General features: G+C 44.8%; 1 protein-coding gene across 3 annotated transcripts in view; it reads right to left on the reverse strand.

Moving 5' to 3' along the window:
* glra1 (glycine receptor, alpha 1) overlaps positions 1–16,572 on the reverse strand; it is a 97,340-nt gene that overhangs the window by 22,253 nt on the left and 58,515 nt on the right. For all 3 annotated transcript variants that reach the window (XM_070961929.1, XM_070961932.1, XM_070961930.1), the window contains 3 exons: positions 13,206–13,429; positions 8,768–8,850; positions 7,632–7,769 (listed from right to left, as the gene is read on the reverse strand). In XM_070961929.1, coding sequence (XP_070818030.1) covers positions 7,632–7,769; positions 8,768–8,850; positions 13,206–13,429 — 445 coding nt within the window. The remainder of the gene's footprint in view (positions 1–7,631; positions 7,770–8,767; positions 8,851–13,205; positions 13,430–16,572) is intronic.

Genomic DNA, 16,572 nt, shown 5'->3' on the forward strand with positions numbered 1-16,572 from the left:
TTATTTTCATCTGAACAGTCACATTATCTAAACACCGACACAGTCGTGTCCCCTGGAAAAAAACAAGTGGAAATGATGAGACAGAGGGCTAAATTAAAGAGAGTGATCCAGAGAGACGAGGAGGAAGGTGAGGATGAGGAAGAAGTCGGTCCGGCGGTGAAAAGGTGGATAAACCACGGAGGCAGACACAGAAGGACCGAAGGCAAAGTCGACAGCTTCGAGACAAAATGTCATCCTCCTCCAGCGGTCGCACTAAGCCGAAGTGTAAGTCATGAGCGGAAAATCAGGGAGACACAAACGCTCAAACACACGTTAAATATTTCAACACAAACACAGGAGGTGTTTCAGGATTTTCGCTGCCAGTTACTTGTTGCAATAACAGCAAAGTGTCTGAGAGGTGCCTCAGAGCAGCGTGGCGCTGCAGGAAGTGTGATGACTCAACGGAAAATGGGAAGTTATTGCCTCTTCCTCCCTCATAAAGCAGAGAAGACGCCTGTGTGGTGCTGCTGAATTATCAATGAGCAAAATCTTGATTTGCTGCTTTAACATTCGTTGGTGTAAATGTTCATTATTTTAAAAATTACTTTGCTTTGCTCTCTGCTACATTCAGTCTTTTTTGATGCGAACCCACAGAGTGCAACACCCATCGAGTGTGTGTGAAGGCCCACTACCAGCAGGGGGCGATAACACACACTTTCACACAGGAGTTTGATTCCCATGCGAATACTCAAGGGAGATAAAATTAAGGTAAAGCTTTAAATGAACGAACTTTTGATAAATGAGCAAACAGCGGCCTGTGCAGCAGACAGGGGGCGACGTTTTCTGCTGCTGCAGCTTCACGTTAAAAGCAGTGTCGTACAACCAGGGCCAGCGATTGCTATAGGTGATCTAGGTGATTGCCTAGGGCGACAAATGTGTTGGGACGCCCTCTAGTGTCGCCCTTGCTTTTTGTCGCCCTTAACCATTATTCATTGAATTAGAATGACAAGCGAAATAAAACATGTTTAATAAACATGACTATCGCGGGGCCACTCAGCCGGTAGGTCGCGTGCGTGCTCTAGTTAGGCAAGTGCTCAGCTGCTGCCTTGATCACGCTTCACCAACGGCAGCCTAAACCCTCTGGTGCACAGGGTCGAAAACGGAAAAAGGAAGGAGATAAAAATAAAGCCAAATATAATGGTAAGTCTTCTCATCTCAGCCATTAAAGTGTCAAACAAAATAAAGTTAGTATTGTGCATCACCTAACATTGGACGTTTCATTGCTGTCACTAAGCTATGGCTAGCTAGCGACTGTTACTTTGCTAGCGTGCTACGTATAGTTAGCAAACATAACTTCACTGATAACCTACGTAGATGTAAATGCCATAAGACAAGTATCTGCTTTGAATAGTTCAGGTAGTCAGAGAGGTTGCATTGAAACATTTGATTTAATTATCTCTTACACATGGGATGTTTCAGATACGTGAACATGAACTCTGTTTTTTCGGATCAGTTTGAGATACTGCAGGCAGCAATGGAACGAGAAGCAGCCACAGTGAGCTGATAGATGAGGAGCTGCACACCTGAAACTTCTCAGCCAGGTAACAAACTCCTTTCAGTTCATAAAACCAGATCAATTATTGTCCGACTCCTCTGTTAAAACAACAGTTTGTTTTGCTGCAGCCAGAATTCTGTGACCTGCAGCATTAAAGCACACACCACCAGGTAACTACAGGTGTCGCCAAATCAACCTGGGCGACAAGCGACCTTTGGGCTGAAGCACTGACCAGCGAGTAGAAACTATACGACACAGTAAAGAATATATATGTAGTTTTTCCAGCTCTGATTAACTTTCATCATCCTCCAATGAATCCTAAAAAATAAAAATAAAAAAATGTGCGTTTGTTGATAAATCAGCCAAGTTTGTCTCTTTCTTGTGACACAAACATCAGCTTTAAAATGACAGTTTTAACCCTCGTGGTGTCGCCTTCCTTTAATTTGGAATTTCTTGCTTTCTGATGGTGCAGAAAGTGTTGCTGCAGCTGAAGGTCTGCTGATGTACAGCTGCCTGTTGTAGTCTGCCAGGAGCTCTGTTAGTCCTTGTGTGGCTGCGAAGGGAAAGTAAGAGTGGATGTTTACGCTCGCAGCATGTTGCTGTAAAAGGGGAGTCGATGGATTAGGAGGAACGGGGTCAGGAATTCACCTCCTTCTCCTGATCCCTCTGCTGCTGTTTTACCACCATATGCAGCGTGTATGAGCCCAGTTTTTTAAATGCATTTCAGTCTCCGTCTTTGGTGCTCAACCCTCATTTCTTTTGGCTTTTCTGCACTGAGCCTTGCAGCGATCACCTGCCAATCAAACACTGTGGGCGGGACTGTGGCGTTTGCTCTCACGATACAGTTTGACTTTCTGTAGGTGGCGCTCTTTTTCTGGTCTTTTCAACCACTGATCTAGCACTGTTTATGTCAATACATACTTTCTTTTGGTTTAATACATTATTAAATGAATATCTGATGTTCTCCTGAACAGGTTTGGATGAAAAAGTTTTAAAACATATAAATACTCTGGAGAAAAAAATGCTGCGGTGTGTAAAACAGAAAAAAGTGGCATTTTCTGCACAAAAAAGAAAATCTGCAATAAAGATAATTAAATTAACACACACTGCTGAGGTCTTATTTACACTGCAGCACAGGAGCAACGGTAACAAATGTCCCTTCTCTTTCTGTAATGTAATGAGCGCACCGGGCTTCATAATAAACCACCAGAGAGCCAGAGAGCAAAATGGCTGACGATCCATTTAATCAAAGAAGATCAATGGAAGGCAGCCTCATCAATTAGAGTTAACCCCAAAAGACGAGAGAGGAGAGGAGAGGAGATGGCGAGAGGAAGAGGAAGAAAGGAGGAAGGAGACAATGACAGCAGCAGCAGCAGCAGCAGGAGGAGGAGGAGGAGAGGAGGAAGAGGAGGAGAGTCGATGAAGTCGGACTTGATTTATAGCTGCGATACACTTCAGAGCTTTTAAGTGCTGTCCATATTTTCCATCTGATAAGAAGATTGAAATTATTCAGCCGGGCTCCTATCTCACTGTGGGGGCTGAGTCTGCGTGTGTGTGCGCGTGTGTGCGCTGTACACACTTGTGTCGCCGTCTGGCATGTACTGAATGGTTGCCAGTCGTGTGTGTGTGAGTGTGTGTGTGTGTGTGTGTGTGTGTGTGCGCGCTGTACTTAACGCTGCAGCGTCCTTAAAAGCCATACTGTACCTCCATTCATACTCTCTCTCTCGCTCTCTCTCTCTCTCTGTGTGTGAGTGTGTGTGTGTGTGTGTGTGTCTGTTCTTGCATGTCCAATTGGACTTTAAGTTAGTGGGTTGTTGGTTCACTATTTAAGTCTAGACTGAAATATCTCAACTAACACTGGATGGATCTGCCTCAGCTGCACTTTGTGTTTAATGCTAGCATGCACATGCTATCATGCTAACACGTTAAACTATGTACTGAACATGATGAAGATTATACCTGCTAGCCGTCAGCGTGATATTATTGGCATTGTGAGCATGCTAGCATGCCAACATTAGCATTTAGCTCAAACTGCTGCACCTACGTACGGCCTCACAGAGCTGCTAGCATGGCTGTCAGATGACATCACGTTGCTTTGTGGCAGACGCTGGTTTGGTGACGTGGTTTTCGGTTAGGATCAGAATCAGGTTTAGGTTTGGAAACGATGAAAATCGTTTCCTGTGTGTGTTTGTATCAAACACACCACAAACATATCGGCAGCCAGGAAACCAAAGCACCCTGCAATGCAGCAGAAACCATAATTAGTATTTCAAACAGGGCCTTTTCTTTGTGTGTGTGTGTTGGCTGGATGGAGGGATGGAAAGAAATGAAAAAGACAACAGTTGGGGGGAGAGAGAGAGAGAGAGAGATGGAGGGAAATGCTCTCTCTCTCAGAGTCACAATAGACTGCAGCTAATAAATCTGAGGAAAAATGACACCTTAATTCCCTCTTAATGCTTGATTGGGAAGCAGCGAGGCGTGTGCACGCTCAACCACACACACACACACAGACACACACACACAAACACACACACGATCGCACAGATGTGCACAAACGTACGTGCACACAGCCACAGAGGAGCAGCGTGGCTGCAGAGTAATAGGCCGGAGATGAGATGAGATGAGAAGGAGGCAAAAGGAGAAGTATGGGAGCAGGAGAGAGGGAACGACTCAACGGGATCGAGGCAAATCGTCCTTGAAGAATGAAGAATGTGAGTTTTGTACTGAGGAGAGAAAGAAGACGAAAGAACAGATTCAACAGGGGGCGCTCTGCAGAGCATTTTAGCCTCTTTTAACTCATAGTTTCGGCCTCACAGCACATTTACAGTGTCAGCACTCTGATCGAGCCATAACGATGTGTCCAGCACCAAACAGCAGAAAACTGGGCCCCTGTTGACCCCCCTCATACAACCGTTGCTCAACACAAACGGCAGGATGATGTCGATTGTCTTGTCCAAACAATTAATGGATAATTTTTTGTTTGCCATTTTTAATTATTCAAACAGGAAATACAATGAAATGAATCATACACGACGTGAGACCGACTGAGAGGAAACAGAATTACACATTTTTTTAGCAAAGCTGTGATTATCGCTTCATTGTCTCTGCTCTGTGTGCATCTGTGTGTGCATGCATGTGTGTCTTTTTATCTACGTGTGTGTGTGTATGTGTGTGTGTGTGTGTGTGTGTGTGTGTGTGTGCGTGCGTGGTGGTGCTGAGTCGTGTCAAGGCTTTTTGTCTGGAGGTGGATCGTTCATCTCCTCAGCGGTGACAGCAGACGTCAACCTCTGTGTGAGTGATGGCTCTGAATCTGAACTAATCAGCCTGCTGCACACACACGCAGCACGCACGCGCACACACACACACACACACACACACACACACACACACACACACACACACACACACACACACACGCGTGCACACACACACAGCCTTTGACCAGTGGTTTGGTGTTTTGGAGAGGGGTTTTCCTGAAACCTGTTGTTTCTGTATTTTTGTAGAAGTTTTCCTGAAAATTAGTTTTTAGTTTTGTGATTTATTGATAAGAAAATGAAATCAGGGCAGCATCAGAGCTTCTGCAGCTAAATAATAATTAACAGATTACATCTGATTATGAGGTTCAGTTCATGGTTTATGTTTGATCCTAGAGTTAAACTCTATTTTGAGAGCCACTTTATTCTGTAACTGGATGTGTCTCCTGTTAAGTGGATGCTGGATGGGACATAATGAAGGTTAGGACCCTTCAAAATAAAAGCATGGAGCGGAGTGCCAAAATCTCCTTCAGGTGTATGAAGGTTAGGGTGATAAAAATCAGCAATTCTGACAACAGAGTCGTGATAATTTGAGAAAGAAGCTGTGATGTTTGAAGAATAAAGATATTAATTTCAAAATAAAAGCATGATATTACATTATTATGTGTGAGACGTCAAAATGAGCAGAGTTTCAGTTTGTCTTTCTGCAGTGGAGTGAAAATCAAAATATCCGAACGTCTGCAGCTCAGTTTCTGCTCTGCACAGCCGTCACATACATACTGTGTGTAGCTGTGGACGTATCCTGTGTTTTCTCTGGACTGTAAGAATTGTGGACTGGCGAGGTGGACTGGACAGATGGTTTTCAGCCACACTTGGAGGACCTGGAGGGAGAAACAGAGCGTGGCGGCCGTCCCCGTCCTCCCCCATCCTCTGCTGGATTCTCCTTGCTCGACTCTTTTCTGATTTCTGCTGCTTGTTTCTGTCTTTTTTTTCTCAGTTTTCCTTTCCGTCCATTCTACTGCAGATCCTTTTCATAAATCTTTTCTTCTTTTCTTTCTTTGCTACCCTCAACACTTCTCCTTTGATGTCTTTTCGTTTCTTTCCTCTATTTTTTTTGTCCTAATCTCCCTTCATTCTGCTTTCTCACCTTTACATATTTCTTCACTCTCATCCTTTCATCATCGTTTCTTCTCTTCTTCTCTCCTCTGCTCAGTCACTTCCTGTCAAAGGAAGTCCTACAATCTACCCAATTTTACTATAATTTCACATTTGATGTGAGTATCTACAGACACTAAAACTCTGACTCTGACAAAATGTGAATAAATCAACAGTTATTTCTGAGTTTTTGGCTGAAACAAACTTTGCAGCCACAGTTTTCCTTCCACCTTCGCTGCACACTGAGAGTTTCTTGACATTGGAAGGAGAAGAGAAAAATATTTGGGGGATATGAATTTCCATTTCAGTGCAGTATTCCTCTGTTATTTCCACATTTCGCACTTTCAAATGAAAATGAATTTCTGTCTGACTCATGCAGCCGAGTCGAGGCAGACATTTTTAACATCTCCCTCTCTTAATTTCAAAGAAGACGTGCCAGGTCTGAATTCTGATATATTCTCCCTCATTAGAGAGACACATCCCTCTCTTTTGTCTTCGCCTTGAGTCCTGCTTTAAGCCTTTCCCTCCTCTCTCCCTCGTTCTTCCTCTCTTTCTTTACACCTTCCTTTCACAGAGTGAAACCAGGAGGGAAACGGCGACTTGATGGAAAAAGATGGAGGTAGAGAAAGGTTCCTTTCACTGTTTTGCTGACGAACACTTCTCATGTCGTGTTTTAAGGTTTTCCACATAAAAACAAACGTCTGCAACGGATTCGGATGTTAAACTCCGGTCCACTCACACGAGTCCTCTCACTGGCATTTATATCAAACGCACCCTTTGGATGTATCTGTGCTATCAGTGCTGCTGCTGCTGACGCTGCTGCTGTTCATAAGACATCTCATCACGCCTCCACCAGCAGCCACCTGTAGGCTCTGAGTCTACGTGACGCCGTGGAGGACGGCATCGATGCCAACGCTGAACTTATTCCACATCCAGATAAAAATTGAGCTGTCTGGCTGAAATGTTATTGTGCTGTACTGCAGAAAATTACTTATGAAGTGTTTTTTTCTGTCACTGTGGCCTAAAAGTCTGTTTCCTCTGCAGAATCTGCCTGTTCCATTACATCTTGGATCTTTCGTAGCTTTGGTCATCAGTGCTGTCAGATAACGTTGCGCTCAGGAGGCTTCCCAGAAAAAACAATGTCATTTGGTACGAGGAAACTGAGGCAGTGATCAATTAGTATTGATTAATTCCACTTATTTCCAGAGTAAAGTGTTTCAGTGGAAGCACAGCAGGTCAGCTGAACATGCAGATGTGATTTAGTTGTTTTTGTAGATTTGTCTGCAGGTAAGCTTTCGATTCAGTCATTTACTGAGCACATCTGGATATCAACAGCTGCTGATGAGCTAGAGTAACTGTCTCAGATCTCTGTTCTCCCAGAATGAATGTTGGCATTGTACATTTCTGCAAACTGCGAGTATGTTTGTTATATCTTTCTGGAAAACTTCAGAACGAATTAGGAAAACAAAGTGCTGCCAGCGCAGCCGGGTTTTTGATCCTGATTCTAATAGAAGAATAGATTTGCACTGTCAATGCATTTGTCAGGTGTTTTAAGAAAATAAGACCTTTACGACTCCGGAAGAGAAAAAAATTGATTGATTGAACGACAGCTGACGGATGGAGAAGAGAAAAGAGGGAAACGGTCAAAGACGCCGTCAGGAGCCTCCTTCGGCCTTCGTCCCACTCACCTGTGTTGTAGTGCTTGGTGCAGTAGCGCAGGTCCTTCTCCTCTTTGAGTATGAACTGAGGTAGCGTCAGACCGTCGGCCACCTGCACGGCGCCCTTCTCATCCCACTCGAATATGAGGTCGTTCATGGTGTAGCCGACTGCAGGGGGGAGCAGAGAGCAGGAGGTTAGACTGTTTTCATCGCTGTGAGGGTCACTGCTTTCACTCCTCTCCCCCTGAGGAGGAGGAGGAGGAGGAGGAGGAGGAGGAGGAGGAGGAGGAGGAGGACAGGTCCACCCCTGCAGGCTTCTGGGGTTAAAGGACCAGCTCAACACAAGACTCTGTTTCATGTCTTCCACCGTGTCACGCGTCGATGATGGCTAACAGCAGCGTCCTCGGCTAGCTATTCCAGCGAATGTGGTCGTTTCAGCAGTGAAATGTCTTCACGCAGAAGAAGATGCTGAAAATTTAGCTAAGCATCATTTCATAACTCAAGTTTGGATGTTTTTTATGCTTTCAGATCAGCTGGTGAAACATACATTAGGGAATAAGGAAGGAGGACACAAACAGAAGGGAAGTCTGTAATTTTCCTGCTCGCTCTGCTCGTTCTCCTGCGCTCTCACTGAAATAGCAAAAATAGCAGGTAGTTTTTCTTCTTTTACTGAAGCGAAAGATCTGAAGACCTCTTCCACCATTAGCTATGAGAGGCACAGGCGCAGATTTCTGGGCTGATCTGCTCCTTTAAGAACGTTTCACCAAAGTGAAACGGTGCTAATAGCGATATTAACACTAACCCTGAGGGTAAAGATGTGCTCGTCCCGGAGTCAGACAGCAACATCATGAAGCTTTTCAGAATCTGTCGCCTGCTTTTGATACCTTCATCCGAACTGACACTGAGCGTCAGGATGGTAGCAGCCAGCCTTGTATTGTTCTCTCTTTCTTTTATGATGGCTGACCCTTTGAGGAAACGCAGAACTCTTTGAACTTCAGCTGCTGCCTCTGTGATTCCTCTCACGTCTGTTCAAAGAATGAAAAGGCCACAGAGAAATCTATATCATATCTCTCATCCTGCCAGCTGCTCAGTGACTGATCGACTGATGCTCTCCACGTAGCCCTGACTGTGTGTGTGTGTGTGTGTGTGTGTGTGTAATTACTCACAGCTCTCCAGCTGCATGATGCAGGTCTGGACGTCCATAGGGAAGTTCTTCAGATCCATGGGACAGGCCAGGACCAGTGTTATTCTGCAAACACACACACACAGAAACACACACACATGCAACATCACTTAGTACTCAGAGGATTATCCAGAGCTTTATCAGTTACTCACCCAGCCGGAGCCAGGCCTGAAATGAACAGCAACAGAGCAGGACGTGTTTGAAATTGATAGAAATTAATACATTTATTTATTCCTAAAAAAAAAAAAAGAAGAGTTATTCACCGCTGTTATCGAGACTGATCGTGCAACAATAGCTTAAATTTAACAAATGGGCATCGCGAGCCGCCGTTTACGTCATATAAGCATTTAATTTGATGCCAAGATAAAAAGCGTTCCAGAATATAAAAGCTTAATTACTTAATTCACTGAAATCTAAGATTTGAGGTTGAAAGTCAAGCGAATTAAATAATAAATGCATTTACTGACATTTTATGTATTGTTTAAAATGTAATTTATCAATAAATGCAGCTTTGAGCTTCTAAAACGTGAGGATTTGCTGCTTCTGTCTGCTGCGTAAATGAAATATTGATTTTAAAAAAGTTGTTATTGAATTGAACATCGTTTGAGGTGACTCTCGTTTTCTGTATCTTCTCTTAGTGTCAACAAAAAAAGCATGAAAAGACCAAAATGTGCAGTGAACTGACCCTCTTAATGTACCCAAAGCCTGATATATCTTATTAACACACACACACACACACACACACACACACACACACGCACACACACACACACACACACACACACACACACACACACACACACACGCGCGCGCCGTCCTGCTGCCCCAAATATTCACTCGAGCACCAAATGTGGATTAACCTGCTGCTGAAAATAGACCCCAACAAAAGCACCATTTCCTCCTGTTTTAAAAACTACAGCGAGTGTATAAGTACTCAACCTCTTTTTAAAGATTTCCAGGTTCAGAAGGAACCGACGGGTCTGAGGCTGAGCGGCACAGACAGGAAGCGGAAGTCGTAAAGTACTGACACGCAGACTCACATATTGGTGGTTTTGGTCTTTTCATGGGATTCATCGACAATAATAAAGATAAAGAACACTTAAGTTTATCCTGTAATCCTTCCATCCAAAAGCTTTTTGACGGATATTCGCTGCAGCCTGAACTGGAGACGGATTTTTCTGAGTAACGTCCTGAATACTGATTATCACAACGGGGGGAGAAAACTCCAACAGGAATTAGAGGTTAGAAATTCACTGCAGAACTCTTCTTCTCTGCTGGAGGACTAACAGGGTGAAAACCTGTTGCTGGGCAGGCGTGCTGCAACATGGGAATGAATCTTGTTTCATGCAAGGCTGATCCGTGAAACTCGGAAAATTAAAACGTTCAGGGCAGCCGGTCCCGCGTCGCGGCGACACATTAGTTTTCAGAGTCTGAGGCACCGAAATTAATTACTGCTGTCACATGGAGGGAAAGTATCTCTGCAAACGCCAACTTTTCCAGGAAATTAATGGAAAAACTATTTTATAGCTGATACGATGCGTTGCTGAAATTAAAGACTTCCATTTTAAAATGAGATATCTGCCATTTTAAAAAGTAAAACACATTTTCAGCCATTATTACTGCTGCGCTCGACCCATTAGACCTCAGCATTCACTGTTAGAAAATTAGCTGCCTTTATGGAGCTGTTTATTGAAAATTAGGGACGCTGGACAGGAAGTGAATAAACTGAACGAAGAGATGCAACCAATGATTATTTTCAGTATCAATCAACCTGCATGTCGTGCAGCCTGTAAAATGCTGCTGCTAACTCCCATAATGCTCTAAGTGTAATGCTGTTTGGTGTCCTTACAGGATGTTCAGTGATAAACTAAACTCCAGCTCTGGTTTCTGCAGAGCTCCAGCTGTCGGCGGGTCGTCGTGACGATCGGGAGGTGATGCCACTGCACGCGCTCAGTCCTGCTGCTCTGCAGAAGACTCTGCCGCTACAACACACGTCCAGTCGGCCTGATGTACCAAATAAAGTGTGCCGCGTCTGCACATTGTTAGAAGTCCCTGACAGGATGCTGAATATGTATTACACACATGATGCAGGCTCTGCAGATGTCCCACTTTCTCAGAAAGAAGCTCTGTGGTTTCCTGCCTGCTGCATCGTGACACCTAAACGCCAAACGCTGACAAAGACGGTGCCTTGCTTCATACTCGTGAAGCTTTAGATGGAGCTGAACATGCAGCTGCATGACTCCTGCAGGAGAGATGCTGAACCTAATGACTTTGGCGATGACGGACAAAATTAAACATGCAAAGTTTGGCAAAACGATAAATTCAATTCCCCTCTACAAAGAAGAAATGTGCCCGCATCCAGTCAACTAAAAATCTGCTGTTGGGATCAACAAGCATTACTGCATTACCTACATGTGGAGGAAAATAATGTTTTGGGAGCACAGTTCCCATAATGCTTTGAGAGATGCAACAAGGAAGTATCATGTTTTAATGGAGTCGGTGAGTTAGCTGTGGGCTACAGCTGAGCTTACTGCTGCAGCTCCAACTGTGTTTGTGAGTGGACCAACTTCCTGTTCCTGTTCTTCTTCACGCGTGCTGCGAGACGTAACGCTGCCCTCTGCAGTCCTCTGCTGCTTTACGTTAGGCGAAGGTAACTTCCTGTTGCTTTTAGCACACCGACATGCGTCTGTCATCTCTCACGTCACAGTTTGAAAACCTTTGCTTTTAGTGCATTTGGTATTAAATTGAGTTTAGGGGACAAAATAGACCAGTTGTCTCTGCGTTCAGCAAAATAAAACGTGTGATTACAAATTACAAATGATATCACATGATGTGCCATCGCTGTTAAAGTTTGGTTCCTCACCTCGAGTATTTGGTTAACGTTAGGAAACATAGTGTGACTGTAAACACAAGACGAAGCCAGAAAAAGGACCAATGCTGCTGTTTGCTCGAGAAACACCTGTAACTTCGGTAACAGGTGATAGTGTCATGACTGGGTCTGAAAGGGGCGTCCTGGAAAGGCTCAGTCGATCACAGTGGGGGTGGAGCGAGGTTCACCTCTTTGTGAACACATGAATGGATGAAGATTACTGCATGGACTCAGTTTGTTTGGAAATTACTGTTTTCTTCTGTTTTCTGCGTCCCAACCTCTTTCCAAACACAGTTGTAAAATAAGGTGTCCTGGTTCTTGAATTGCTGTTTTTTCCCCTTTTCCAAAAATACACGATGCATTTTGTAATAGAATTCTTGAAATTCAAGTTTCATAGATTTTCCTTTTTGATACAGCTCCCCACGAGCGCAGCCGGGACCACATATCAGTTCAGAGCGAGCCCTGCATTTTCTTTTGAAGTACAGCAGGAGATCGGACTACACGCGAATCTGATCGTCCAATCTCGAAGAGTTCACTTTCATCTTGGAGGAGACGCGGCCATCGGTCATGACTCCTCATACTGTTCCGCCGTTGAACGATAAACATCAAAAAACAGAGTAAACAACATTTACAAGACCCCCCACCCCCGCCACCCCCCCCTCCTCCTGGACGGTTTAATATCCCGAGCCGCCTCGTCGCCTCCGAGATCAAGCTGATCAACAGCAGGTTCATTCTGACGGTGTCAAGTTAAAAAATGAAAGCGACGGAGGGGGAGCGCCGGGTTCATCCCTTTTCTGACGATATTTATAAAAGGCCAATCTCACTCCTCCTGCTGGACATGAAGGTGAAAACTGAGGTTGGTAATGGATAAGACTCGCTGCTGGAATACTAACAGGCTGAGTAGATTACCACGGCTGCTGCAGCGCTTTCTCATTCGCCCCTGAGCAGAGGCAATAAAAGCAAGGAAGAGGAGGAGGAGGAGGAGACACCGGCAGGCTAAAAGGTTCGTCGGTGGAAGGCGGCCATAACTCTGACAGCCTTGAATGGGATGTCTCGGAGATACAAAAAAAGGGGTGGGGGGGTAGAAGAGCTCTGGAGGAAAAAAACCCTCCAACTTTGATGCAATAAGAAGACTCTAAAGCCGAGGACGAAGGCCGCCGGAATGCAATAAACAGGAAGTCAGAGCAGGAGAGTCACTTTTTATCTCCTATCATGGATTTATAGCTGATTGTTTCAATATAACCTCCAAACTTACAACCTTTCACCTTCCAGCTCAGAACTTTCTCTGTTATGGCTGCTCACTGAGCAGCTCCAGCATCAGCACTCAGCTTCATTTACGTTAATTCTGTTGTTAGTCTGGAGGCAAATTAACATTTTTAACCTGATGATGGCACCAAATGAGACACTGGGATCAAACATCGTGCTCGGCTTTACAATAAGGACAACAAAGAAGTCACAGTTTACCAAAGAGCCCAGGTGAACTGAAGTGTGCGTGCTGCAGTCGTGAGTTTAATAAGCAGGCTTCGTCTCGCCTCACACCTCCTCCACTCACCGTATGCTGTAGAGCACGTTGCCGTTTTTCGAGATGCGCAGCAGCTTGTTGTCGGTGGTGACCTCATGGAAGTTGGCCCCCTTCTCATTTGCAAAGAACAAGTCAGGTTTCCAGATGGAGTCCAACATAGAGGGGTCGAGGTCCAGCGAGTCGTCGGGGTACTCGCTGTAGGCCAGCCGAGGGTCGTTCCACTGCTGTCTCAAGAAGATGTTCACTCTGTAGTCCTGAGAGGGGACAGAGAGGACGGACGACATGGAGAGTTAGGGAGGGAGAGGTGCATCTACATCTGCAACTATGGATGGATGAGCACACACGTAGTGATGATGGTAAGACACGTTCCTGGGAACAAAGATATAAAACAAAACAAAATAAATGGTTTGAGACCGCAAACAGCAGTCTGTGTTGTCAGAGTCACACGTCACACACTCATCTGTCCACCCTGACCTTGTCTCTAGAGGACGACACACAGAGACGAAGCAGGACGCATGTCAGAACACCAGCACCCACTGTTTTCTATGCAAGACCACAAAGTCTCGAGGTGCTTCGTCGTACGTTGTCGTGCTCAGCAGGGATGCGACAGTGTCCTGCTCTCCAGCATTGACGCGCATTAATTATTCAGCAAAGCAGCGAGTTCAACAACACAACCGCCTCAGAGATCAGACTGCTGCACCTGGATGGATTCTGCTGTCCGATGTGCACCAATAACGTCAATTTGTGTCAAATGACACGACCGCGAGGAGGCTATTATTTTCATTTATTTTCAGGCGGTGACCTCGAGTGGCTGTAGTAATTATGACGGAGGAAAGGAGGAAGTCAGGTGACGTAGTATAAGCAGCAAGAAAGCCTGTATATGGAGAACAAACGCATAGCTTTCACACAGGAGGCTGCTGTTCGCGTCTGGATTCATTCATTCAAACATCTGCTCTCACAGGAGCAGGAAATCGACCAGAATGCACTGCAGCAGCCACACAAATGAGCGGTTCAGCTTCCTCTGGTCTTGTAGAATCTCTCATCTCTTAGCTCGTATCATACTGTCGCTACAACCTCCACGTATACCTGCAGCTGCATCCTCTGGAGGTCCAAAGTGCCTCTGAAGCAGGCGAAGCAGGCTGGAAGGAAATTGATTTGGCAGAGAAATTAGATTACAACAAAATGGCAGAAGTTATAAAGCATAAAGCCCAGAAACACCTTGAGCAGAAGGATGTAAAATGTGTCTGTAGGGAGATGCTCCCTTTAAAAATAAAAAGGAAAGATGAGAGAGAAGGAGGAAAAAAGGCTCGTCAAGGGTCACTGCACCGCTGACTCAAGACGCTGTAACTGCACACGGAGGAGCGGATCGACGGATACCAGCAGATGCAGAGATGGAGTGATGGGCAGGATTTCGCGGATGGATGAGCAGGTGGTTATGGGTCTTCATCCATATGTCATTTTCTCCTTTATGTGAATGGGAGATTTTACTGATCACGACGAGCTGTGGCCTCGAGCCATGTTTGAGATCCTTCTCCCGCCTGTGAGCCTCAGATGCTCCTCAGCCTTAAAGACTGCAGTCGAGCCGGCTTTCAGCTTTCTTTCCTCTCCATCCTCATTTTTCCTGCTTGCTCTTAGAGGCTTGAGCTCGCTGCTTTTTGATTGATGAAGCTTTTTTAAGGGTTGGTTTTAAAGTGCTACTCTTATTTTTACAAAACAAACAAAAACGGTTAAACCGCACATAAAGAGGAAGTTGCGAAGGAAGCGAGGGACACGCAGACGGGCAGACGGATGTGTGGAGGGTCGGTACAAAGCTGAAGGTCACTGAGCCCTCGTCCCTCTTTAGTCTTACACAGGAGATGAGGAGATACAGGATGAAGACAGTCAGAGGGAGAGATGGACAGGAGATAGAAGGCTGGAGAGTGTTTTCAAAGGCGAGGCCGTGGGCGGGATGCATACGCTCACAAAGCCGTCAAAGAGGAGGTAATAACAGGAGCCTCTGTTGGGTTCGGGCCTTGTTGTTGCAATGAGGAGGATGAATTTCTCTTTCTTTACGTTCCAGCTCATCGATGAATGCTTTTTTTCTCTCTGAAATTAGTTTCCATGAACAATAAATCATCTTGTGTGATGTCTTTCTTCCTACCAGCGCTGAGACTAAATATCAGGATGAATGATTTAAAATTGGAAACATTTGGGCGTAGTTCGGCGGATCACATGCAGAGTTCTTGCTTAAGACTCAAGTGTGCTGATGAAACTGATTTGCTCCATCATCAGATATGAAGAACATCCCTGGGCTTACATGGTTGCATGAAAACATTCATGGATCTAATTTGTGGGCGTGAAAGCCATTTGTCTATCATCCTGATTCACGCAGAATGACAAATATTAACGAAACCAAAGCCTCTGCTGAGCTTCTGCTGCCTCCAAAGTGCAAAGAATCCACAGCTTTAACTCTTCATGCACGTCCTCTGCGAATAAGACTGTAGTTAAATGTTTGACTTTGAGCTGAAGGCAGCTGATCTGCACTTTGCTGACCCCTCAAAGATTCAGAGATCCAGGTGTTCAGTTTGGGATTTCAAAGATTTCATCCAGCTGGAATCGGAGCCGGCTGGAGGTTAAATCTGAGTGCAGCACGGAAATGAACCTCCAGCAGGCGTCTTCAAGACCTTCAGCCTACGCTGCTTAACTGTAAGAGGAGGATCAATACATCTACAGGTCTGACTGCATGTGTGCGCTGAACTTCTGTCTTTGTGAGCACAAACCTGAGTTTTAGAGTCAGGACACTTTGAAGTTTGAAGTGAGGAAGTTTTTGGAAAATCTAAATATTTCAGTCTGTAACGGCTTGTCAGTGTCTTCCAGAACAATTTGATCTGCCGGCAATAAATAAAAATCAATAAATAATCTATTTCCATCATTTTAAAAACTATTTGAATACATGTACTGTGCTGCTTATTTAACGGGCACATTTTGAGTTTTCTCACTGTAAATATTTAACTTACATGAATGATGAAGAGCACTGAATGAAACTGAAGTGATTGTAACTTCAAATGCTGAGCTGAGTAATCAGAGACAAAAGGTGATTTTACTGCAGACTTACAGTACAAATAATAAGCTTTAAGTGAACTGGATTTAACTTGTTACCTCACATTCATTTCAGCTTTACTTCAAAGAGTTTCTTCATTATAAATGACTGAAATCTTTTAATCAATCAGTCAGCCTCTCTGGGTCAGCAGTGTGGTTTTCTTCTCGTCTGAAGCTGCTTTGTTGTGGTCCTGTTTGGGAAAACCTGTCAGAAACCAAAGCGCACTGTTGATAGGACACAGGACACAAACCAGAAGTCTCTGTCCGCCCTACAATCCTTTCCCAGCCTGCTCCCCCAGAGGGTTTGATGGTGTCGGTG

Source organism: Chaetodon trifascialis, chromosome 5 (assembly GCF_039877785.1).
Source record: "Chaetodon trifascialis isolate fChaTrf1 chromosome 5, fChaTrf1.hap1, whole genome shotgun sequence".
NCBI classification, from domain to species: domain Eukaryota; kingdom Metazoa; phylum Chordata; class Actinopteri; order Chaetodontiformes; family Chaetodontidae; genus Chaetodon; species Chaetodon trifascialis.